Source organism: Arvicanthis niloticus, chromosome 10, assembly GCF_011762505.2.
Source record: "Arvicanthis niloticus isolate mArvNil1 chromosome 10, mArvNil1.pat.X, whole genome shotgun sequence".
Classification (NCBI taxonomy): domain Eukaryota; kingdom Metazoa; phylum Chordata; class Mammalia; order Rodentia; family Muridae; genus Arvicanthis; species Arvicanthis niloticus.
In genome coordinates, this window is record NC_047667.1 from 20,376,542 (window position 1) to 20,401,949 (window position 25,408).

At 49.0% G+C, this 25,408-nt stretch overlaps 2 protein-coding genes across 3 annotated transcripts in view; one reads left to right on the forward strand and one right to left on the reverse strand.

Moving 5' to 3' along the window:
- Eif2d (eukaryotic translation initiation factor 2D) overlaps positions 1-12,541 on the forward strand; it is a 31,904-nt gene extending 19,363 nt beyond the window's left edge. The window contains exons 15-17 of the transcript XR_013112803.1: positions 2,011-2,106; positions 4,953-10,833; positions 10,934-12,541. The gene's annotated coding sequence lies outside the window, so the exon portion shown is untranslated. The remainder of the gene's footprint in view (positions 1-2,010; positions 2,107-4,952; positions 10,834-10,933) is intronic.
- The window catches only part of Rassf5 (Ras association domain family member 5), a 60,427-nt gene continuing 39,213 nt past the window's right edge, over positions 4,195-25,408 (reverse strand). The window contains exons 1-5 of one of the 2 annotated variants that reach the window (XM_076941124.1): positions 24,745-25,050; positions 8,411-8,521; positions 7,258-7,555; positions 6,642-6,757; positions 4,195-5,416 (exon numbers count right to left, since the gene is read on the reverse strand). In XM_076941124.1, the coding sequence (XP_076797239.1) occupies positions 5,264-5,416; positions 6,642-6,757; positions 7,258-7,555; positions 8,411-8,521; positions 24,745-24,864 (798 nt within the window). In that variant the 5' untranslated portion in view covers positions 24,865-25,050 and the 3' untranslated portion in view covers positions 4,195-5,263. Of the gene's footprint in view, positions 5,417-6,641; positions 6,758-7,257; positions 7,556-8,410; positions 8,522-24,744; positions 25,051-25,408 lie in introns of those variants that run through there. The other variant, XM_076941123.1, reaches the window with a different exon arrangement.

Genomic DNA, 25,408 nt, shown 5'->3' on the forward strand with positions numbered 1-25,408 from the left:
CAGCAGATTCTAAGCCAGGAGACATAAGAATAATAAAAACACAGAACATGGGTTTCTATGTGACCTTTATTCCTCCCCATCTGTATGCAGCATGCTGCCACCAATGGCTGAGTTTGTGGTATGACTCTAAGATGGTAGCTTTGCTGTCATGAAGTCTTAGATGAAAAATGCCTTCCTTAGCCCCAGCTTCTTAAGCTTGGGTTCATGGACAGCCTCTTAGTAAGTCTGCAGAGGACTCAGGAACTCCCTAAAATCACCACACAAGGGAGGACCTGTGTGTTCATCTGATCACACACAAGTCAGTGGATGCCACAAGTGTGTAAAGACACCCCTCATTCTGCCTTGACCTGTGCAGGTCATTTCTCTGTGTAGGGCCCTCGGTGGAGACAGTAGTAAGAGATGTACAATACACATTCCTTCAGAGTTTGTGGATTTTACCATTAAGAAAGAATTGCTTTTTGTCTTCCTCGTCTTTTTAAACACTGAGATAAAAGAGGCTTGCTCATCTACTGTCCACCAAATAGCCCGTTTTAGACCTGGAAAGAACGGAAGGAAGGGAGGAAGGAAGTGTTTCTGTGAAGCCAAGAGCAGTCCTTCACTGGGAAGTAAAGGTCTTAACCTCACTAACTGTGTCTACATGGACGTGCACATGTGGCACCTTGGAAGTACCTTCTAGAGGTTCACGCTAGCGGGACCCTATTACAGCCAGGCCTTTGCACAGGGCCTGCGCCTGAGGAGTGGCATGTGAATGGTCCTGACAAGGATCCTTGTCAAGCACTGTGCTGCCATCCCACCGCCCTCTCCTGCTTTGCACGCTCTTGGAGGGGCTGAGCTGTGCAAGTTGGACTCCCTGCTGAAGATGCAAAACCATGAAGGACGTCTGCTCTCCACTGTGGCTCAGCGACACTCTGCTGTGCCCGTGTCTGTCCAGGCCTGTGCTGGGCTGTTGTTTCCAGGAATAGTGATGCATTACCCCTGAATCATCTTCCTCTCCCCACTGTGAATGGTGTAAGAGGGTGGACTGAGTCAGACTAGAAGGAATTCTCTACGCATTTATTAGCCATTTTTGTTTTCTTTTTTGAGAAACCTCTTGTTTACCCACTCTTGTTAGTTCCTTAGCCCATTTTTAAAAATGGGTTGTTTTCTTTTTGACTTTCTGGATTTTTAGTTCTGTATTCTGGATTTTAATCCTCTGTCAGATGTGTAGCTGGCCAAGAATCTCTCTATGGGCTTCCTCTTCACGAGATTTGTGTCCTTAGCTAGTAGCCTTAGTTTCTGGGTATATGGAGTCCTTATTCAGGAAGTCCTTCCTCTGTCCCTGTATCTGAAGGAGCCAGCCCATGTTTCTTCCAGCAGTTTCAGGGTTTCAGGTTTCACAATTAGGTCTTTGATCTACTTGAAGTTTATTTTTGTGCAACAGGATGGAGCCAGATGATTGGCAGTAAATCTTGGCGGGCGGGCCAAAGCCTGGTGGGTGGAGGCTGTGTGGCAGGGATGACAAAGCTAGGCTGGTACATTGGATGTGGGACCCAGGGTGGATCTGAGGACTGGGTGTGATGTGTGTAGTAGGGACCAGGCAAACCCACCTGGCTGGACCCTAGTACAAGATATGCAGGACCAAGCTAGGCAGAGGTTCGATGTTGGCTAATTCTTCAAAAATTTTGGGTATAAGCCAGATGTAATCCCAGCACATAGGAGGCAGAGGCAGGTAAATCTCCATTTGAGGGCAGATTGGTCTATATAGTGAGTTCCAGGACAGCTAGGGCCACACCACGCACACACACGCACGCACGCACGCACGCACATGCACACACACGCACGCACGCACACACATTGTGTGTACACGCATGGTGCACATTTGCCATAGCATACATGAAGAGGTCAGCAAAAAACTTGTGGGAGTGGGTTCTCTCCTTTCCCTATCCCTGTCCTCAGATCAACAGGCTTGGCAGTAAGCACCTTTTTACCCACTGAGCTACCTCATCCGCCCTGTGATTGGCTAATTTTAAGGATGCCTGGTGGAGAGGGGCAGGACTGGATAAGCTTTGAAGAGCCCCTGCAGCCTGAAGCTTCATGCATTGCGTGGTACATGAGCGACACTGGAAGGTAGGTAGTGATTTCCCTAGTTAACTTTATGTGGCTATTTCTAGAATTTAAAGAGATTTCTTTGCTGGAAATCAGAGGGGCCAAAATGCAGGCTTCTTTGGGACTAGTTCAGCTCTCTGCAGGTGAAATCATCGTTGTAAATTCCAGAGAAGTGCTGCTTACCGCTGCGCTCTCTCTCTCTCTCTCTCTCTCTCTCTCTCTCTCTCTCTCTCTCTCTCTCTCTCTCTCTCTCTCTCTCTCGGGGGGGTTGTTGTTTTTTTTGTTTTTTGTTTTTTGGGGGGGTTTCGAGACAGGGTTTCTCTGTGTAGCCCTGGCTGTCCTGGAACTCACTCTGTAGACCAGGCTGGCCTTGAACTCAGAAATCCGCCTGCCTCTGCCTCCCAAGTGCTGGGATTAAAGGCATGCGCCACCACTGCATGGCAGCTGCTGCTCTTTCTAATGCTGGCATGTGGTTTGCTGTATGTCTACTCCCCTCTTCAGCACTGAGGAGATGGAGAAGAGCCAGCCACTGAGGCAGTACCCTCTACTATTTGGACAGTTTTCTCAAAAGCATTTGAATGGTATAGCCTTCATTCCCAAGCTTACTGTAGAAGAAAACTTGGCTCTGCCAAGAAAGGTACCTGAGGTTGCCGCACTCTTCCTCTCTCCAGCCCACTCTCCATAAGATAATGACGTTCAATAAGAACGATTCCATTGTGAATTGTTTTTACAGTAAGCTTTTATTACTCATTAAAAAACATATATAAGAAAGACATTTAGAAAGAAAATATCTTCAAAACAAATACCCACAGAGCAATACAACCATAGAAGGCACTACCAGCAGTTAGACCCCTCTGAGACTTAAGGGACTCCATGCTTTCCAGAGGCTCAACCTCAATAGAGGTCCTGGGTCTAACTGTGCTTTAAAGTCTGAATCCTACCATCGTTTTCTGAATAAACACCTTTTCTTTATATATAGCTATATGCCTCTATGTGTATATACATATATATGTATATACATATATATATACATGAATTTTTTTCCTTGTCAAAAATAAAAGCCATCCATGGAGGGAGGTTCTCAGCAGCATTCACAGTGTTTGCAGCAGGAGCCATGCCTTCTCCTAATGCAACAGACATGCAGGATGAAGGGAATGACTTTCCATATGTCCCTGTGATACACAGCAGGAAGGGAAGTATAAGGCTGAGCATGAAAAGGCAGGTAGCCAGGGGGGTGAGGGCAGGTGGGGGGGGCGGGTGGCAGGTAGCCGGGGGAGGGGGGGGTGGGTGGCAGGTAGCCGGGGAGGTGAGGGCAGGTGGGGGGGTGTGGCAGGTAGCCAGGGGGGTGAGGGCAGGTGGGGGGGGCCGGGTGGCAGGTAGTGGGGGGGGGGCGGGTGGCAGGTAGCCAGGGGGGTGAGGGCAGGTGGGGGGGCAGGTGGCAGGTAGCCAGAGGGGGTGAGGGCAGGTGGGGGGGTGGCAGGTAGCCAGGGGGGTGAGGGCAGGTGGGGGGGCGGGTGGCAGGTAGCCAGGGGGGTGAGGGCAGGTGGGGGGGGCGGGTGGCAGGTAGCCAGCGGGGTAAGGGCAGGTAGCCAGAGGGTTGACGTGCACAACCTCAGAGTCACTAGCTAGTGTTGCTTCTGCAGCTTTGAAAACAATGCAGTTTGAGTGATGGGATTTGGCATTCTTCTGGGACAGGAGCAGTGTGGCCTCAGCCTAGGCTGGGAGGGAACATTTTAGGCTACATGGAGAAGCTTGGGCTTAAAACCACCCGAGGAAAGGGTGTTGAAAGGCAAGCACAACATGAAAGTGGTCTCCTCTGGAGGCTCCATTGGAACACTGGCCTTCTTCTAAACGGAAAAGTTTTTCTGTCTCCATATTGAGTGTCTTTTGCAGTCCTGGCTCCTGGTTGGTGTAGGCTAATTTAAGTTTGAACTACTCACGAGTTGGAGTCATAGTCTGACACTGTCAATGCAGTCTAAGTAATCTCATAAAGTCAAAGCCTGATCAGGAAGCTTGATGGGAAAGAGGTGTGTGATGTCACCCTGTGCTCTGAGGAGCCTCCTGTCCTTGTCTCTATAGCACCATTGTCCACTTCCTGCCAGGGTCAAGCCAGCAGGAGAGCTTCAGGCAAACATGCCCCGCTCTTTTCTCTGAAAACAAAAGGCACTGAAGTCACCAGGGAAGTCTGGGCCACAGGTTTGCTCAGTGCTGTGCTGCGAGCAGACCATGCTTCCCACCAGGAAGGACTCCAAGTTGGAGGCCCTTACCACTGTAATCAAAGCTATAACTCAGGCAAGAGCTGGAGACCCTAAAACCCGAGTTAGAGGTGGAAGTGGCACTTAAGGTCAAGGAGAGTAGCCCAGGCCATCCAGGCCCTCACTGTAGGCACAGGCCACAGACAGCTTGGATGTGCTTCTCTAATACTTTCTGGCGACTCAGCCGGAAACTAAAATTGATAAGTGGCTGGTTTCTCTTTGGTAGAAACCCATAAGGATGACAATATTAAAAAATTAACATAGCAGACATTGGACAGAAATATGCTGAAATAGCACACAATTGTGCATATATGTCTTTGGGTTTGCATGCACACAGCCTGCTGGGTAATAAGAGACAGCCTGGTCAGGCTGTAGCCTCTGGAAATCTCAGGCTGACCCTGAGTGTCTAATACTAGTGAAGAAGAGGCACCTTGGGGCAAGGAGGACAGTCCTTTCATGAGGACTTTCCTGCTTTCAAGGACTTAGCTAAAATGAATATGCCACATTTGACCCTTAAATATACTATATGTGGCAAAAACAAAACAAAGGGGAACTGAAGAATAAATCCAGAGAAAGAACTCAGGCTCTGAAATCTTTCTTTCCTTTTGCCAGCTGGTGATTGATTGGAGTTTGGTGACCAGAGAGGCAACTATTTGGTTTCTGAAAGGCCAGCAGATTGAGCAAGGGAAACACTGGTCATTCCACACGAGTTCTGATCCCAGGCGGAATCTCTCCAGAGCCATGTTGTGGGTTAGCAGGAATCCTGCATAGACACTTTGTGGAAGAGACTTTGTGCCACATCTGTTAACTGCTGGGCAGGCACAGGTGGACCTACCAGAGGTGTCTTGAGAATAACTGTTTGTTATGAAATAATTAACAATAAAATAAATCAGAGGGCACCGAGAGGACAGGAGGTAAGCTGGTTACCCAGGCTTCCCTTGGGACTCTCGTAACGCCTCTTCCAGTTTCTGCCGGAATTTGTTGTACTTCTTCTGCAGTTGATGGATCTTGTCCTGCTCCTCTTTTTCCAGGATAGTTAAGAAGTTCTGGAGTTCAGGAATGGAAAAGGCATCCCACTGTGAGGCATGATGAAGGTGGAGGAGACGGAGGAGGAGAAAACAAAGGGAAATGGTTAGAAGGGTCCTGCTGCTGCTCCACAGTGAGCCAGCCACACACACACTTTTCAACTGAAGAGGCAGATACCATGAATGACATTTGTGTACCGTACGTGATGGTCACATTAGCCACAAATAGTCAAGTCCCAGCACCTCATGGAGTTCCCATACACTGAAGTCTTCACTTTTGTGCTGGATGTGCTCCCCCAAGGCATTGGAGGATGTCTCTCATCAGCTGTGTGATAGCAGGTTTCAAACTCCACCCTGCTGCCCACCTCGTGAACCAGTATACCCGGCATACCCTGGACACATCTCAGTTGTCTCTAGCTGGTCAGGCTTATTCCTCCACATGGGAGGAAGGTCTGAGACTCAATGCTCCTTGAGCACAAGGTGTGCCTGGTTTAATCCCCACACTAGATAAGAAACCTGTGGTCCACAGAGAGGGTGGGCATAGCACAGTCAGAGAGCCGGCAGCAGCAACCCCAGGCCCTCAGCCCGCAGGGTGCACAGGCCTTCAGTGGCACCTCTTTCCCTAACAGACGGTTCTGTAGACTCAAGATCATGCTGAGCTGTCCTGGTTGAAATGGGTGTTGAGCCCTGTCTGTCATGTTCCTCCCAAAGCTGCATTGCCTCCCCCAACTCCAAACAACAACAGCAACCCTGCTCTGAACTCTGAGCAACACTCAGACACTCCTCTTCCCGTCACTCCGTGAGATCACATCCCAAGGATTCTGGGCTTGGAGGATTGCTACCTGATTTGACCCCATTTTTGCCAGGAGTCTGACACTTGGTTAGACCTCCTTGGAGAAAAGAAGTCAGCATTTTAGGAGAGAAAAATGGTTCAAAAATGTCTTATGTCCAGTAGAGCCAAGAGTTGTTGGAGCTTGCTGGGCCTTAGGGCAAAACTAGGTGGGGCCTGAACAGTTTCTTTGTGTGTGACCCCATCCCATACCAGCCCTATTTTCACAAAGCAAATGACATCCTTTCCACGGGCTCACTGTATGCAGGTTGTGACTTGCTTCCCTGTGATGCGCCCCACTGATGATCCTGGGTTAAGCACTGAGCCTCTGGCAGTCCTGTAGCCCCACCCACCCTCTGCAGTTAGGACAGCAGCACCCATCTGGCTTCGCCCCACTGATTTTATCTGCGCACTCGGGACTGGTTTTTGCAAAGGGTCCAGACATACCTCCACCTCTCCAGTTTCATTCTCCTTCAGCACAAAGCTGAGAACATCAGTGTCAGGCCCAGCGAGCAGACGAAGGTAGAGAGGGCAGTCAGCAATGGAGAGTTTCTGGAAGAGCACTGCAAACAGAGAATGAAGGGCTGGGCGCTCACCTCTAATGAGGATAGGATGGGGCCTGGGCTTGGAACTGTACAGGTTGGGCAGATAACTAGAAATAGTCATGGTTCTTCTAATGGGCATGGATCTAACAAAGCAGTAGTGGCTCAGAGCCTTCCATCCTTTCCTGCCACTGCCTCCCTTCCCACATGGCAAAGTTTAGTGGTGTTTCCATTTACAGCATCTTCCAAAGGAAAAGGAGCAGTGGGTGGACTCCTTCCTATCACAGAGATCAGGAGCCCAGAGCCCAGGGTGCAGTCTTTCCTGTATGTGCATGGAGCTGGGCACAGTGGGTGTGAGCTGCCTGCCCTGCCCAGAGTCCATGCTTGGTTCTTCCACGAATTCTAACACCACATAGATGGCTATAGACTTGCTGCCTGGAAGCCCACACTTCCATCCAGGACTGACTGAAGTTTAGTGACTGGGCATTAGCAGACTGGGGAAAGGTTGGAAACTCTCATACCTTGTCCATCTTTGTGTATCTGCTTAAAAAGTGCAAACTTCTGTGGGTTGTCCACAACCATGAATTTCTTGAGCAGCCCCTGGATGACCTCACTGACAGTGGTGGTGCTGCTGATATGTAGCTGCTTGATGGCATCAAGTGGCAGGTAGAAGGATGTCCGCTTGTCTGTGGTGGCTGCAGGGTTCACTTCCTTAATGGCGTCATAGATGGACTGGGGCCGGATCCCCGCAGGCACCGTCACTGGCCGTCGGAGTTTCAAATGCACTTTGATAAAACCTGTGTAGGTGCCATCTTCACTCTGCAAGTGGGAAGTACATCTTGCCTGATTCTGTCTGCCACTCTGGCTTGTGAACTACAGAAGCCCTGACAGACCACTTCAGCCAGCCTGCCTGAGTCTCCTATCTAGAGGGGCTGGAGGTAATTCACTCCTGACCCTCATGGGCCAGGAGGTCTGGAGCCCAGTTACCAGAGAGGATTAGTGGGGTTGGGTTTCCCCCACAGGAAGTTTAGGCCGGCCACTCCAACCCTCTACCAGATAGGTGCCAGTGAGTGAGCTTTGTTGGGTCTGATTCTAAAGGCAGAGCCTGCAGGCACCTCTCTTCCTCTGAACTTGGGAGGCGCAGCATCAAAGTCCTCAGAGGTCCAGCCCAACTTTGGCCTGATGGACAGCTGTATTTTCTGAGGCTCCTGAGTGACTTGGAAGCCACAGAGAGCCAGTTGCTGCTAGTCACCAGTAGGGGGCAGGGCTCTCCTGATGTTACTCCTTAAAAACAACTCTGAATCTGTCAAGTTCAGGGCTTTCACCAGCCTGAGCACTGTGAGCTTGACAGGCAGGAACAGCAGTTGCAGATTCCCCAGGTCAAGGACGTCCTGAGGATCAAGCCCTCATCCCTCCATCACTGTCATTTATTTCCCAAGGTCTCTATTTTATACTGAAGTAAGGAGAGGTTAAACTTTCCCAAAGTAGCCAGAGACTGAATGGAGCAGAGCTTGTGTCTATAGAGTCTGTTCTAAAGCCCATTCCATTTCTCTGGGTCCCTGAGGCCACAGAAAGCTGGGCCTGGACAAAGGAGAGTGAGCTGCTCGGGAGTTGCTGTTCCTGCGGAGAGGGGACAGAAAACATGTTGAGTAGGGATGGACAGGCTCTGCTTACCAACTTCATGCCCAGGCAGTGCTTCTCCCGGCTGTTATAACTGTCAATCTTCTGCTTGATCTCCTGTATCGTGGGCGGGTGCTGTGTCTCCTCCACTGCCTTACAGACATTCTGGAACAGAGACATGTCAGTGTGTACAGTGGCTCTCAGGATATGAAGGGCAGTAAGCATGCCTCCCGAATGCCGCTCTCTCTAAGAAATAAGTACCAGCATGAGCAGTAAGAGGCCAGCCACTCACATCTGTCTCAGCCTCAGGCTTCCTCACATGGAAATAATACCTACCCCAGACTGGCTAAGAGACTAGTGTCCGTGTGCCCCACACTTGGGCACTGGCCATGAGCTTAGCAAGTAGGTAGAACTCGTGTGATCATGGTTTGAGATGGAAAAGGTGCTTACAGATAGAAAAATATGAAGCCATGGTCTCCAAGAAGTGATGATAAACTGCAAAGGTGTGAGTACATGCTAAAAGCTGACAGCCAGGAAACAAGGGAACAGTCAGAGCTCATGTCACTGGCAATAAGCTTTGCTCATAACAAGTGATGATTTGTCAAATGAGTGAACTGTTAGGGACAAGGGCCTGGTGGTTCCTTCTACTTGGGACAACCAGCGTTTGCTGGGTACCTCCTCTGTACATTAAGGACTCAGCTGTCTCTCCACATCTCACAGACCCAAACTTCCTGATTCCTGCTGACTCATTACCCCCATTTTCCAGGTGATAATACTGGGACTTGGAGGCATTTACCAACTTGCCCAGTACCCTCATCCGCATGTGCAGAGCAAACCAGACATCCCACATCTGTCCTGCTATGTTCTCTCTGCATTACCGTGATTTGTTCTTACAGAGTTCCCTGATTTCCTCTGTAACCCCCAGGAAAATAGAAGAATGAACTTAAGGTGGATGTCAGTACCCCTTGCAGCAAGGTACCCGTGGAGTCTGAGATCTGCACAGGTCTTCTTCACAGTCAGTTCTCTGGAGTTCTCTCACGTTCAGGGTCACTTCCCAATTTGGTCTTTATGCTCCCCTGAGTAGCTTAGAGTATAGGAGCTGGTTGGTGAATATTCTCCCAGAATTATCCTGATCTTAGAAATCCAGCAGTCAGGAATCTCTGGTACATCAGACAGCAGATGCCCAGAGGGATGACTTGAGATCACCTGACACCTACTTGTGGGTTTGGTTTGGGGAGTTTTACAACAGTTCCCACATCACACGGTCACCACCACCAAGTGAAGCACAGTGGGGTGCTCACCAACAGAGCTCGCCCCTGACCTTTCCCTTCAGCATGCCCATTTGGAAGACTTCATCACGCGCACAGCATGCCAGCGCTTCCTCCTCCTCCTCTCCAGTCCTACAGGGCACAGGAAACTGCAAACTCCATGACTGTCAGTGGGCACTGCTGGGTCTGTATGGCTCCACCTTCCCAGCCCTCCACAGAGACAAGCCAGCATCCTTTCACTAGAGGCTCTTGCTCCTCTGAACTTGTCTCCCACAGCTGCTGATGGTAACTACTGTGCTGCTGTTCCATATGCCGTCTCTGACATACTACCTATGTTATTTCTATTGTAAGATAACAAACACAGAAAATAAAATATGCCGGTGTCCCACTGCTAGTGAGTAGCCAAGTAGGAGTAAGAATGTCCGTCTAAGCATGGAGCCCAGTTCTCAACTGACCATGTGGTCACCCTAGGGCAGCCCCTTCTGTAGGGATCAGTACCCCACCACTGAACTTTAACACTGCAAGCCTGGCATGACCAGCTAATAAAACAAGACTGGCCTGTGGAACATTCATCTAAGCTGACCTGATCAGTGTGGCTAACTCTAGGGATCTCAGTGGGCCTTGCATTGTCTATGAAGCTGGCAAGGAGGGACTCCTAACATCTGGCGTGAGGGCAGCTGGCAGGATGCAGGGGCCTACCAGGATGCCCTTTACGTGGATCTTGAAGAATGCCCAAGAGAAAATAGTTGTTGGGACATCTCCTGTTTGCTTGAAGCCACGTGAGCCTCACAGGCTGTCTTCATTCACTGTTGACTCATTAACTGGGGACGTTCAAATGGATTCCTCTCATTTGTCTCACTTCTGGGACTCTCCATTTCCAGTTTACACAAGCTGGACACATCTCTATGGACCAGATGTGCCTGGCTATGGACCTGCCTTGCTTTCTGGCCATTTCAAGTCAAAATGAGTAGCTGGGTGGCTGCTGTTTTATCCTCCTTTCTACTCATCGAAGACAGGCTGACTGTCATTCCTGGGACATTCTCATATTTATCTACAGAAAAAAAAAAAAAAAAAAAAAAAGAACTAAGTGATGGAAAACTCTAGAAGTCCCTGGAAGATCTCTGTTTTCAGTTCCAACCATTTCCTCGTTGAAAAAGCAGCTCCACTGTGGTTGCTGAAGGCCTGTTTCCACGCCTACTTTGGACCACAGTGAGTCACAGCTGCCTTAGCTTTAGGTTTCTTCTTCCTGTTCCATTTTTTTTTTTTAATCCATTACATCAACTGACCTATTCTGTTCCCTTTCCACAAGCCTGGGAAATGATGCAAGTAGCCATGGGTACCTTCCAGATGGAGGCAGAAGATGGCATCCCTGACCTCAGCATTGGAAGACCTGGTCTTTTAGGTGGGTATCTGAGTTCCATCTACCTATGAGTGTCAGCAGCCTGTGTGTGGCCAACACTGTGAACCTTGCTCCCGTAGAATGTCAGCACCAAATGTCAGCACCTAGTTCAGTCTGGCTACTGCCCACACTGAACCTGCCTGGCAAGGTCTAACCTACAGATGGAATGAATCACTTTCCAAAGTAGGCCAACCAGTGAGCCCCATCCAAGAGCTCAAAATCCACCACCTGGAAACACCATAGCATCTAGATTAGGGACTCAAACTTCCAAGCACACTGGTGTCATCTGGGGATTTTCTAGAAATGTGGTTTCCTGAACTCTCTCCTTTAGAGAGTGCCAACTTCATTGATTTTGGGACACAGCCTGGGAACAAGAATTTTTTGAAATCTATCAGATGATTTCAACATGTTCCAGAGTTTAGAAACTGTGAGAAACCCTCACAACAATTCCACCCAGCTACAGAGCTACTGTTTGGGGGCCAATAGATAAAAGCTATCCCCACATTTTACCTAAAAGGCAGTATTCACTGTGTGGACAGTGAACAACTCAGTAATCTTTCCAAGGACAAGGCAGACTCTGGTTTCTGTTCATCTGACACATTCTCAAGCCTTCACAGTGAAGGATTTGTCTCTGATGATGTGCACAGTCAGAAGCCAGGAAGATAGCACTTGTGTCTTGGGGCACCCAGTGTCCAGACAGAATGAGAAACTTTTATAATTTAGTAAATCTAGGTATTAACCTGTCAGGTATCTCTCAGAGAGTTAACCCATCTCAGTCCCTGCGACATGGAATTGAGTCTCTCTGACTGAATCCCTGGTAGTGGCTGAGCTGTTTTCAGCATGCCTGCCTTGTCCACAGTACTGCTGAAAAGCTGGTCTGTCTCCTCCTAAGCCACAGAGGCTGTGACCACTGTAAGCTCTTGAAGATATGGCAGTAAGGAAGTCACAGAGTAGAGGCATGACACCCACGTGACAGGCTGTGTGCTAGTCCTCAGAGCACAGATGCTCTTCCCCAGAATGATTCTAGTAAATGGCCTTAATGGGCTGGGAGTGGTGGTAAGCACCTATAACCCCACTTAGAAGGCTGAGGCAGGAGAATCACTACAAATTCAAGGCTAGCTTAGTCTATATATTGAGCTATCAAAACTATTAGCTCAAAAAAACAAAGTAATAATACCTTTAAGATCCTCAGCACAGAACAGATTTGTTCCTGCTGTATTTTATCTTCAAGGCGACACTGGCTAGTTCTGCACTGCAGTCAGTGACAAACAGGAGTCTTCATTTTGGTAATTCTGCTCTAAGGAGGACATTCAGGAATGAGGCCTGTAGCTTCTAATCCCCAAATGGGTCCTGGACAGACCAAGAAATCTCCAATCTCCAGCAAAGTTTGCACAGTGACAAGTGGGTGGGGGCAGAGGAGAGTTTGTCCACCTTCAGTGCTTGCTTTGTCTGGATCTAAATCACACAAACCTCAGTTCTGCTAATAAATAAATAAATAAATAAATAAATAAATAAATATGTCACTCTCTCACTTCTAAATGTGACTGAGTGTTCTCCTTGCTGGTGACTCTGATGGTCTTACTCCTGTCTCGCCAGCTGCAGTTGCTTTTCCTGCAAGGCTTCCATAACCACCGCAGGCAGCCCTGGGCGACAGCGGCAGTGACGACAGTGAGCCTTCAGTACCCCGCTTGCTTGCCATGTACTGTCCTCAGCATGTATCAGTTCACACACCTCCAGTTCACACACCTCCACAGCAAACACGTGAAGAACGTTCCCATCGTCACACCACTTACAGTGGGAGAAAGTGAATCACAGCCAGACTGGAGCTGAGCTTATCGCAAGTCAGCCCTCGCCATCTGGAGTGTATCTACAATCCTGCTTCCATCCACCTCCCAGGGAGCTATCAGTGATAGCTTCCCCTCTCTCCTGGATGGAAGCTCCTTCACGACCAGCCCAGAATGACTTCTATTTCTTCTGTGCCCATCAGCATTGGGCATGAAGAAGACAGCACTTGCTCAGGAACCTTTGTGGATCCCTTGCTGACTCAGGGGAGGGGGGTCTCGTGGTGAGCCTTGGATTTAAATGTAGTGTGTGCTCCGTGAGTGAAGTAGCCATGTCTGTCTTGTCCATCATGGTATCTCAGAGCCTCTTTCCTGCAAATACCCAGGGGATGGGTATGTATTTGGCTTTAGTCTCCCAATACTAATTTTGTGACCTTGAGAGAATCAAGAGACCCTCCAAATCTTGGTTCCTTCTATAAATTTGGGATCAAAGATCTTTTGTCACTCAAGACTGCTATGAAAGTAAGACAGTAGGTTCAAAGGTGTGTGAGAGCCCAGTGAAGCCTAACCAGAGGCTTCCCAGGAAGACCAAGCCCTGTCCCTCTAAACCAAGTGCATTGCTCATTGTCCTTGCTCTCTTATTCTAGATCAGCCAAGCAGCCTTAGGGTTCACTCATTCCTTTCTCAACACAGGCAGTGGGCAGACTTTCTGTGGAGGTTCAGATAGTGAATGCTAGGCTTCCGAGGCCACAATCTGTTGCATCTCCTCACCTCTACCCTTGTAACAGAGGCAGGCACAGAACGGGGGTAGCTGTGGCCCAATAAAACTTGTTAGTGCAATGCACTCGCAGGCAGTGAGACTTGCTTTGTGCAGTGTGTCCATGGATAGTAGCTTGCTCCATGGTGGGGTTTATGCAACTTCCCTCCCTAGAATACACACGCCTCTCTTCCCTCATCTCCTCTAGGTGGTGCCTAGGGAAGTTTTAGCCTCTCATCCTCTGGGCCCTCAATGTGTCCATTGTGTGATACTGTAATTCTCAAACGAAGGAAGGCATATACCCTTCTATCGGGTCTCTTTCTCCCAAGCCACACTTCCTATGCATTGTAGTATTTATCCCCTGCTCCTGTGATAAACACCCTGATGGAAGCGACTTAAATAATAAAGGGTTTGTTCTGGTTGGCAGTTCCAGGTTACAGTCTGTTGTGGAGGAGAAGTCACCATGCAGGAGCTTGAGGGGCTGTGAGTATATTGTATCCATAATCAAGAACAGAGCAGTGAATGCACGCTTACTGGTGCTCAGCTTGGTTTCTCCTTCCTTCCTTCCTTCCTTCCTTCCTTCCTTCCTTCCTCCTCCTCCTCCTCCTCCTCCTCCTCTTCTTCCTCCTCCTCCTCCTCTTCCTCCTCCTCCTCTCTTCTTCTTCTTCCTCCTCCTCTTCCTTCTTTTCTTCTTCATCATTTATTGAGACATGGTAGCCCTGGCTGGCCTAGAACTCACTATGTAGACCAGGCTGACCTCAAACTCACAAAAGTCCACCTGCTTCTGCCTCCTGGGTGTAGGATTCAAGGTGTGCACCTCCAGAGACTTCAGAGTCCTTTGATCGGGGAATGATACCACCCAGTAACGGGTCTTCTGGTCCCAGTTAAGGTGATCAAGATACTGACCCCCTCCCCGAGGTGCGCCTGAATCATCTCCCAGGTGATTCTAACTCTGTCAAGTCAACACCATTTCACAGTCCCTGTGCGTTTCCTCACAGCACTAGCTAACGGGCTGTGGTAACTACACTTCTTCTGAATGCTATAGCCGAAGGCTTGGTCATTTCCCCGGAGTTCTTCTCCCTCCCTCCCTGACAGGAGGCAACAGAGTTGGCTGAAGCAGGGATGGAGTAGCTGGCTAGGCACACTGGCTTCCGGCCTGAGTCCTCTTGCAGCAAAGCTGCGGACCATACATCTCAGATCTCTGCAGCTACTTGCGGATGTTAAATCTACACTACACGGACCCACGAAGGAATATTCAGAGCCTGTGAGGCTTCAGCCAGCCTTTCATTAAGCACACGCTGCCTCGTGTTGTTTAGAGTAGCTCACATCCATTAATTAGCCAGTGCCTTCAGGTAGCTATTCCCTGGATGGATCAGACTTTGTGTTGGGTATCTAAGCTTCTTGGTACCTACTGCTGGGCTCAGCTAACATGTAGTTGACCTCCAAGGAGGCATCGGAGAAGTACCTTGGGATTAGGGGTCAGGGAGGGTCAAGCAACTGGAGTAGATTCCCAGTGTCCCTGGGATCCCACATAGCCAGGTCCAAGAGCGCCTCTCTGCCCTGTATCCTGAGGGTTCCCTGCCAAGAACGCATGGGCTGCTTGGGGCGTCAGACTTGGGCTGGCCTACTTCTTTGTCACTTGCTGGTCAGGATGGATACATACATCAAGTAACCTGACCTGTGGCAAGACACTTCCCCTCTCAGAGCCTTAGTTTCCTCATCTGCCAAACCATGAAGTGACACCAAAGAGACTCCAAGGCCCAGTGCAGGGCTAAGATTAGGGCCAGAAGATAGGCTTACATCACTGCTTCCTCCTGTCTTTCAGAGAACTGGGTGTGGGGCTAAGGACCTGGAGGACAGCCAAGGGCATCAGAATTGTGTCAGCAACTGTAGTCCAGAGGAACAAGAGCTACCCCTCCCTTCTACCGCTCTGTTCTCGGTGCTTGCCAACGTGCTCTCTCTTTGTGTCAGCAAGACCTTGCCTCGGCCAAGCTCAAGTAGGTCTTGGTTTCCTTTCTCGCTCTTAGCACAGCTGTCAGAAGCAACTTTTGTGCCCCTGAGTGGAAACCTTCTCTAAACCCAAGCCATGGAGGGAGCTACAGGCATGTACTGAACAGAGGACCATGCACAGCAACTTGTCCCCCCCCCCTACCTCCGACTCTCAGGGATTCTGTTGAGCTTGCCCTAAATGGAAACTTCAGGCTTCGGGAGAGAACACATGCATCTGTCTAGGCTGAGTTTGAAATACACGGCTCAATGTCTGAGCACAGGAAAGGTCATAGGTCCTTTTGTGACAGCCTCACCCAGATACAAGAGAGGAATCTCCAGTAAGGTGCACTGTAGGGACCCCTCCTAGTTTAAAAGTGGTATATTCTGGGATGGATCCTCTGTCTGACCCATGGCAGTAAGAGGGTTCATCTCTTCTATTTGTGTCGTGCCCATGGTTCCCAGAATAAAAAGACTAGAACTTCCCCAGCTGTGTTCTCCAGTAGTCACCTACAGCAGAGTGGGAAGGGACTCCCATCGCAGAGCTATGTGTGACCCAGGCAGCTCTAGAGTGGTTAGTGGAGAGACAGTGTAAAGAAGGGGGCTGAGAAACTGGAGAGAGACTGAAGTCCCCAGAGACAGAAATGCAGAGCAGCCAGGCAACAGGAACTGACTGAGGTGGCTCTAGGTACTGTGGAACGGAGCAGACCAGTGTTAGCCCCATGTCCCTGGGAGCCCACATGTCACCTGAGGAAGGCAGGCAGAAATACATGCAGTGTGACACAAATAGGCTCAGAACAATTGCTCGTTAGTGACTGGCTCTCAGACAGCCATATGTGGCACCATGTGATAAAGGTCATCTTGGTGAAGACCCCAGAGAACCGGCATGCCCCAGAGTCCAGTGTCCCCTTCTCCTTTTTCTGAGTCTGCAGGAGCTCATCTGCTTGTTCAGGACCAGAGGACAGTGGCTCTATACAGGAGGCCCAGGGAGCCCTAGCTAGACCCGGGCACTGCTCTGAGGGCTTCATGGTATAATTGACCCCCCCCCCCCGCAAAATAGCTTGACTTGGGCCATGGTGTGATACTCAGAGCACCTGAGCTTTGCCACTGGGTCACACTGGTTATGTTATGCCACAGTTATGCCACGCCGTGCTCTCTGTTCTGCGGACCCCAGAAAGTCAATCTCATGGAGGCCAGGACATATAGTTTGTATGTCTGATGTGTAGAGTAACGGAGATGGTATACATTAAGCGCCTCGCTTGTTGTCAGTATGGTAAAAATTTGACAGACCTCAGCTAGTTTGTGACCACAGAACCAGCTGCAGCAATAGTTACTGACAAAATGGTTACAAAAATAATTCCAAGACAAAAGAAGGCTGGGTTAGGGGGACTGGCCCAATACAAGAGTTCTCTTTGCTTTAACTTGCCCCTGAAACGGCTACATTATGATTCTCAAAAGTCCTAAGCACTTATGTCCCAGGTCCTCTCTTCCACAAAAATCTGTTGAAAGCTATAACTTATGATCTTATCGGTATAAGAACTATGTTAATATCCTGTGTTAAAACAGCCTGGGCTAGGGAGATGGCTTGATCAGTCAAGTATCTGCTGTGCAAGCATGAAGACCTGAGTTCAAATCCCCAGCACCCATGTAAAGGACAGGCTCAGTGGCCCATGTGTGACTGCAGCACCTGCAGAGACAGGTGACCCTTGGAGTTCTCAGTGGCCAGCCAGAAGCTAAAAAGGACATCTGCCATTGACCTGACCTCCACACACATTGCAAAATAAATAAAAAATAAGAGTCCACTGCAGGTGACTGATGAGGGTAGATATACAGATACATAAAGAACTCAGACAGCTCAACAGAAACATGAACAACCTGGTCAGGGATGGAAAAGGATTGGCTAAGCATTGCCTCAAGAAAATATCAATGTTCAATAAGCACGTGAAGATGTCCAGGATCACTGTGGGAGTCCTTTAGTTAGGGAGAAACACTGAAATCCCAGCAGCGCTCCACTCAGTTCCCGTCTGACTGTCCATAGACACACGCTGTTGGATGCGGAGTGCACCCACTATTAAATAGACATCTTCGTTTGCTTTCTGTTACTGTGATAAAGTACTAACCAAAACAACCGGGAGGAGAGGGTTGATTTTGGCTTATAGTCCATCAATCATGGAACTAAAGCAGGCACCCAAGCAAGCAGGAGCTGAAGCAGAAACCACAGAGGAACACTGCTTGCTTGGGTTCAGCTGCCCTTTGTCAATAGCCGGGACCCACCTGCCTAGAGATGGCCCTTCCCATATAGACAACATCCATTAGCAAGAAAATGCCCCATAGACACGTCTTCCGGCCAGTCGGGATGTTATGAAGAAAGAGGTAGAGGAGAGGGGCCTGGCACAGAGAATACAGGGTGGTCTGCCCCGAGTTCTGAGAGTGGACAGGCAGCCTTGGCTAAGTACAGGTGTTCCTGGAAGGAAAGACCATGGCAGCATCCAGGTCCTCCCCCCACCCCTCTCTCCTTAGCAGAAATCCTTACAATTTAAACAATTAGGAGCTCAGGCTCTAATTGAGACCTAGTTCCCTCTCAGGCCCAGGAGGAAATGGTAAGAAGGGTCCATTCCCATACAAATGGAGGTGAACCTTTCTCGGAGCAAAATAAAGGCGTCACAGGGGCACATGCTGGAGAGGGCTACATGAAGGACTTGAGCCTGAGGGGTGAAGAGACTTGACTGCAGCCTCAGATAGTGGCCGGGGGACTCTGCTGACAGTTCTGTGTACCATCCTATAACCCTGTGCTAGGAAAGATCTCAAAGGGCTGCCACTCATAAGCCTGGCACACTGTAGGCGGGGCCGGGGTACCTGAATCAGCTTCTATCTGCTGGGCTGGTTGGTTGGTCTATTGCATGTCCTTTTACCTTGCTGGCCTTTAGTTTCCAGCCTAGGGGCTTCTCAGGAATCTGTGATAAGGGCTCAACTCCCTCTCAAACTCCCTATTGGAGAAATCCCTGAACAAACGTTTCCTAAACAGGACTTTGGAGAGCCTGAAAGTCTGAGGAGAGTATTAACGTAACTGTCTGCAGAGATTCAGAAGCCAGTAGGTCTCGTAAGTCTCCAGTTCCAAAGAGTGACTCAAAGAGTAATCCCCACGCAGGTGGCAGGGCACACTTGGAACCACTTCAGGGGAGTGGTTAAAATCGTCTGTCAGGCTCCCAGCCAGATAGGGGTCAGAGGCACAAAGGCAGAGAGGCAGAGGTCAGAGGTCACACTCTATCCTGAGAACGTGTGAACAGAGCCCCCAAGATTCGGAGAGGGAGGCAGGAGAAGCATGCAGAAACCGCCAAGGCTTTCCACACACTCCGTGTCCCAGTTCTTCTTGTGGTTAGGTAAGGCCTGTGACAGCTCTAGCCAATGTCAGATATATGTAAGTATATAAGTATACACACAAACATATGCAGTGAAGTTATCTCACTTGATCCCTGTAAGAGCTAGACTATCTAACAAAACCCCACTGCCAATCATGGGACAGTTTTGTGTTGTTAGTCAAGGAAGTTGAAACCCCTAAATAATATAGGGTATGGCTGTTGCCTTGGTTGTCCACCAGACCTTGAAGGTATGACCCTATTGCCGAAGACACCAGACACTTTGGATGCAGGACTAGAAGGAATTTAGTAGAACTGATTCTAGCTCATTGAGATGTCTTCTCCCTGCAGACTAGATCTCATAGCATCCCTTCAGATCGGTTCTGTGCAAGCTGCCCAAGGAGAAAAGCAATTGCCAGTTCTAATAGGCTGTAAAGCTTATGGACCATAATAATGACCAGTAGAACAAGATGTCCCCAGGGGTGCAGTAGTGAGGCTCTTACATGTTGTGGGCACCAACAGCTGCCCAATTAAACTTGAGGCCAACTCAGTAAGAGGGAACTCATGTCCGGAACTGTAAATCTAAACAACTACCCATGGGTGGTGAGCCACAGAACCTACTCCTGCTGCTTCCCTAAGCCAGTCTCATTCCTAACTACATTCTAGGTGTGTTCCTTATACCCACAGGTAAGTGTGGCTTTTGCCTCTCTTCAAAGGCAATTTCTTTTTTTGCAGCAGACACAGACTATTACAGAGATCCACAAAAAGTCAAACTGCAGAGAACAACAGACCATGGGATCCCAACCACAATTGATACATCTACTCCAGAGCCCTTATATCTAAGGCTCAGGAACACCATGGAAGAATGGGTGGAAAGTCTGTAAGAACCAGATGACCTAGACCTCTGCTTGAGACTGTGCCTTGTATAGATGACAGGGAAGCTGCACTCATGAAATCTCAAGATTTGTTACCTGAACAAGACCTATACCATTATAACACCAACTGATGCGCCAGCATGGATGGGGGAAATCTTACAAGGCCCCTCTCCTACATGAAGGCAGTTGGTAACTATTGAGAGAAGGAAAACTGTCTTCTCCAGGCACAAGCCCCCATAGGCCAATCCTACGTGGTCAGCCCTAAACAAATACACATATGACCAACATATGAGCCACATATGGGCTCCGCAGGCTGTGTGTGTATGTAAAAGCTACACTTACCTATAGTGGGTATAAGGATATAGATATATATGTATGTATGTATGTATGTATGTATGTATGTATGTATACATATATAATATATATGTTCATGTGTGTATATATAGGCATATATATATATATAAGCTATACTTATATGTGGGTATAAGGATATAGATATATATGTATGTGTGTATATATATATGTTTATGTGTGTATGTACATACATGCATGCATACATGACAACAAAGGAGGTCATGAGTTTGAGAGGGAATGGGTGGAGATCACAGGAGAACTTGGAGGATGAAGGACAAGGAAAGATGAAAATTATATAAATATATGAGTACTTATGTATGAAATTATTTTAAAATAAAACGCTCTGAGACCTGGCTCACAAGAACCTCTCATGTGTTATTCTGAGTCCCTCGGTTCCCTGACTGCTACCAGTTTAATTCTCTGTAAAGGGAAATCAACTTATTTATACTCAGTGACTAAAACCTAGGGGTGGTTTGTCACAGGAGGTAACCCATCCTGATTGCAAGATGAAAGTTGTGGCAACTGAAGTCAGCTAGCAGGTTGACATCTACCTCTGTCACCAAGTCCACACTGCTGCCTTGGCCTGAAGGGCACAATACTTGCTCTCTTAGGATTGGCATCTGCTCAGGGAAAAGCACAGCTGCACAGGCCCAAGGAGGCAACAAATTGAAGGAGGGAACAGAGACCACATTCCTCAACAGCAGAGCCAAGATCCATCTGTGGCAGTCCTGGGCAGGGTAAGCCTCTGGGACAGGCATGGGAACCACCGAATGGTCCATCTGGGATTCCTGCCTTATTTTCATTGCTCCAAGTTTGTAGCTAGCTTATTTTTAGTGTTTTCTCGACTGCCAAGGTGATCAGGGGCAGATGCTGTGACTGAGGCCTGGGTGTGCTGCTGGCAGGAAGACGACCATTTCCTTGACTGGGCTGCCAGACTTGCCTGCTGTTCCCTGAGGCCCTGTTGCAGGCAAGGAGCCATGGAAGGAATGAGGGGCAGAACTAGGAGTTGTATTGAACCCTGTAGCCTGCTTCCTTCTGGTCTTTCTTTCTTTCTTTCTTTCTTTCTTTCTTTCTTTCTTTCTTTGTTTTTTAACATAAAAGAATTCAAACGTTTCAAGACAGTCCAAAGAAAGCCGGGTGGTGGGGGTGCCGGGAGCAGGGTGAGCTCAGCTATCATGCTATCATGAACAGAGTCTCCCTTCTGTTCTCTCCATCCACACGGGAAAAAAACAGGAGAGTTTTTCAGCAAGTAGTCTTTCCATTTTAGGATAAACACTGAAAATAAGTTTTAAACAACATTTAATAGATTACAGTGACCTTCTGCCACCGTACAGAGAGTCAAGGTCCCCTGACCTTGGAGGGGTAGCAAGAGACCGTGCCTTATCTAGCCTATATAGGGCTGATTGGGTGTTTCCAGAGAAGACAAAGCCTGCATCTGTCCTGGTCGCCCACCAGGCATGAAGAATGCTTGAGAAGCAGTCTGAGATGGTTAGTTCAAGCCCCACCTCACTGGATACATGCTGGTCAAGTCCTCCTGATGGTCTCATTGTCTCTGTCTGCTAAGTGTGGCACTCTGGCATCATTCAAGAAGAGGCTGTGTCTCCTCAGAACACCCTCCTTGATGCCCTGCTGGGCTCCCAGAATCCTGAGGTCCTAGATCTGTTGAACATGCAGACATCCCAGCATCATAGCTGGGGGTAAGTGTACAAACACTACAGACTGCCTGAGCTCTTAGGTTCGTTCTCCTTCAGACCATCAGAAGTCCCATTTTGATACATATGACCCAGAAAACAAAAACCCTGCTCAGTCAAAAGAAAGGTATCCAGAGAGTACCACTTCAGTATTCTGAAACTAGCCAGTGTGACTCAAAAGGTCCCCAGTCTGATTCAAATGTAATGCACTGTCCCAGGAAGCTGCCATTTCTGCAGAGGGAAGAGCAGGTGGGCCCAGGGCTAGCCCCTTTCCTTCTTGCTGTCCCTATGTACCTCCTATGTATGAAGAGGGGAGGTCCCTCACACTTTCCACTCTCATCAAAAAGGCTGGAGAGAGGCATGTAGGACTGTCAGGGACAACTCCCAGAGGATGGTGTCAACCAGCAGTGGGGCTTTCCTGCAGTTCTGTCCCACCAGGCACAGACTGAACAGCTGACACAGGTTGTTTTGACAGGGCTATTATAGAAGAATCTTGGCCCTTCCCGAGGGTACCTAAGTCTCCAAGTGACAAAGAAACACACACACTCCCTCCCTTTGAGACAAGAAAAAAAAAAATCTCTTAGGAGCTAAAATGAAATTTCACTTTAAGTAGGAGTCAAAGGTTGCTTCGGGGGTCACGATGGGGTCAGGATATGGCAGTTCACTCTGAAATCCTTTCCAGACTGCAAGCGTCTGGTAGAGCTGGGAAATTTAGTAAGAAGAAACAGAATAACAAAACAGCACTGACAAGAGGAAACTCCAGAAAGTTTGGAGAAAGCCTCCTCAGCTGTCAGCTGGTCCTACACACCTCCTCAGAGCCAGTGGGGCCACTTTGGAGCCCAGTCACTGAGCCAGGTGCCAAAGGCTAGCCTAATACTAATAAAAGCTGTCTGACCCTGATAGCAGTCCTGAATGTCCAGGGGTGAGTTAGGTCTTGCTGCCTCACTTTCCTTCCCTGGAGTAGCTACCCCTCACTGTACTGTCTGCTATCTTGTTTTCCAGAAACTGAGTTTCTTAGAGGGGGTTCCTATCTTTATTAAGAGTATAGATGCTAACAAAGTGGTAAAGAAATGTTCAAAGGACCCAAGACATGTCATGGATTCAAGATACAAAGTTGGGGCTAGAGAGATGGCTCAGCGGTTAAGAGCACTGACTACTCTTCCAGAGGTCCCAAGTTCAATTCCCAGCAACCACATGGTGGCTCACAACCATCTGCAATGGGATTGCCCTTTTCTGGCCTGACTAAAGACAGTTACAGTGTATTAGTATAAACTAAATACATAATTCTTAAAAAAAAAAAAAAAAAGATACAAAGTTAAGGAGGGCCTCTTCTGGGAAAATTCTACACAGGGAAAGATAGGGGAAATGGAGAGAGGAGGGTACCTGGGCTTGGAGCAAGCCATCTCTCCAGAGGGAAAGAGAGAGAATGGAGAGAGAAAGCCATTCCCTTTCCTAGGCCCATCACGCACATTTCTTTGTAAGGCTATTTCCATTTCTCTCCAGGAATAACAGAAACAACTGTCTTCCCAATGGCCAAGTAAAAGACACTCACAGTGGCCCCTTCTCACTCTGGTTATGCAAAGCTTTCACCCTCTGGGACTAGCCCTGTAGTGAGAAGCAAGTCAGGAGCTAATTGTTTTTAAAACAGGAACCATTTCTTCCCAGCCCGTAACAAAGCCTGCTAAAGCAATAAAACAACCTCTGGGTATCAGAATGACCTAGAAAGCTTTTCAGATTCCCCATGCCCTGCGGGTGTTTTCTGTAGCTGCTCACAATTCTGCTCACAAACCTGGAGTTATGATTGCCATCCCTTGCTCTAGACTGGGGGAGGGGTTCACAGTGAAGCAAGAACCCCAAGAGAGGGTGGGACACTTCCCCTCTGCACTGATGTTTTTCTGCCTGAGGCCTACCTAGCCATAGAAGGAACCACTGCCTCCCTGTCCCCCAACTCCAAAAGCGCATACTTGGCTCCACGGGTCTGTTTTAGTAAAATCACAAGCCGTCTTTGGGTTTGGGAGCTCCATCTCATCAAGGGAAGGCTGGGAGCCTTAGCCTAAAGTCAAAACTCAGCAAAGACAGGTCCTGCAGGCAGGATGAATTATGCACAAAGGAGGCTGCCAGATAGACTTAGGGAAGTTTTGAGGTAATTCTATTTGGTCCAGGTCCACCTGTGCTAATGGTGACCTTGCCACACACCTTTGAAGGGTTAGTCACATCTGTCTACAAACTGGCCCTTGGAGGTAGCCTCTCTAAGTCTTGGCTTGGAACTGGCTGTCTAAGTACCTTAATAAACGTCACACTTTCACCCCTGCCAGCACACATGGCAGCCTGTGAGGCTCTGTGGGTACTCAGGAGAGAATGCTAGAGGACCAGCCTGGCTGGGTACCCAAAGGTCAGCATGTATAAGAAACACATAGCCCCTTCAGATTGCCCAAGCCTACTCGGGAGCTAAAACGGTAGTCTGACGGCAGCCTAGGCGAGAAGCTTGTTTCTGAAACCACTCCGGACTTCTGCAAACCTAGTTGCTAGACTAGGTTTTTAAAATGGTTCCTAGCCCCATACAACACGGAAGTCTCCACTCGTATTTATCTCCTGAGGGTCTGGGTGCCATTTCTTGCCCATCTACAAGCTGTAAACTCAAACCCGGAGAGGAACAAGACAGAGAAGGCGCCCAGTTACCCATTCAAGCACAAATGGGCATGCAGCCATCCATGAATCAGTGAGGTCTCCAAATCCTAGAGAGAACCATTCTGAAAGGGCAGGCAACACTGAAAGGAGGGTTGATCAGAGTAGTGTGGCCCCTGAAGCCCCTCTACCTGCACATGGCTCTCCCTGGGGGAGGAAGGATGCCACCCACAGTTTCCCTTGTGACCAAGGAGTTTATTTCCTCCCCTGAGGGTGTTTGTAACCACCAGGTTTACCTTTGAAAGCTGTTTGCTCTGAACATTCCTGAAAAAGGTGGTCTTAGCGGTAAAGAAGCAATCTTCCAGTTCCTCGTCCAGGCTGCAGTACCCGCTGCTCATGCTGCTGTCCACGGTCATTGGGCCCCGCCCGAGTCTGAGCTCATCGGACTGCAGGGCAGGGGCTGTGCGAGAGGCCCTTCTGGTTCTGCGATCAGGTGCTGGTTCTAGTGTGTTACCAGGCTGCTCTCAGGCAGGCAGCCTGTGCTTCCTTCACTGGGGTTTCAAGCCCCTGCACAGCTTGGGGCCCCTGGGTCCACGCACCTTGCTCTCTAGCGCCACCTCTGCGGTCTTGAGACAGGCATTGTGCCTGTCTGCTGGCTCCCCGCCCCATGTGCTGACAAGCCACCCCACACCTCCCTCCCAGTGCCTTTCCTGTACTGCTCTGTGCAGCCCTGAAGCCACTTCCTCTAGCAAGGTTCCCCAAAACCCTGCTGGGTATCATTCACCCCCCCCCCCCCCAGCTGAGTGCCAAGGACTCCTGGTGGAGATGCCAGGATAGGGACCAACCAGGGATGGACCTGAGGGGGACAATTCCCTTGGCCTCTTCCTGTTCCTTCTGGATGCAATCTTTCTCATGTGCTATGGTGATAGCTTTGGAGTAAAGGTACATCCCCCCCACTAC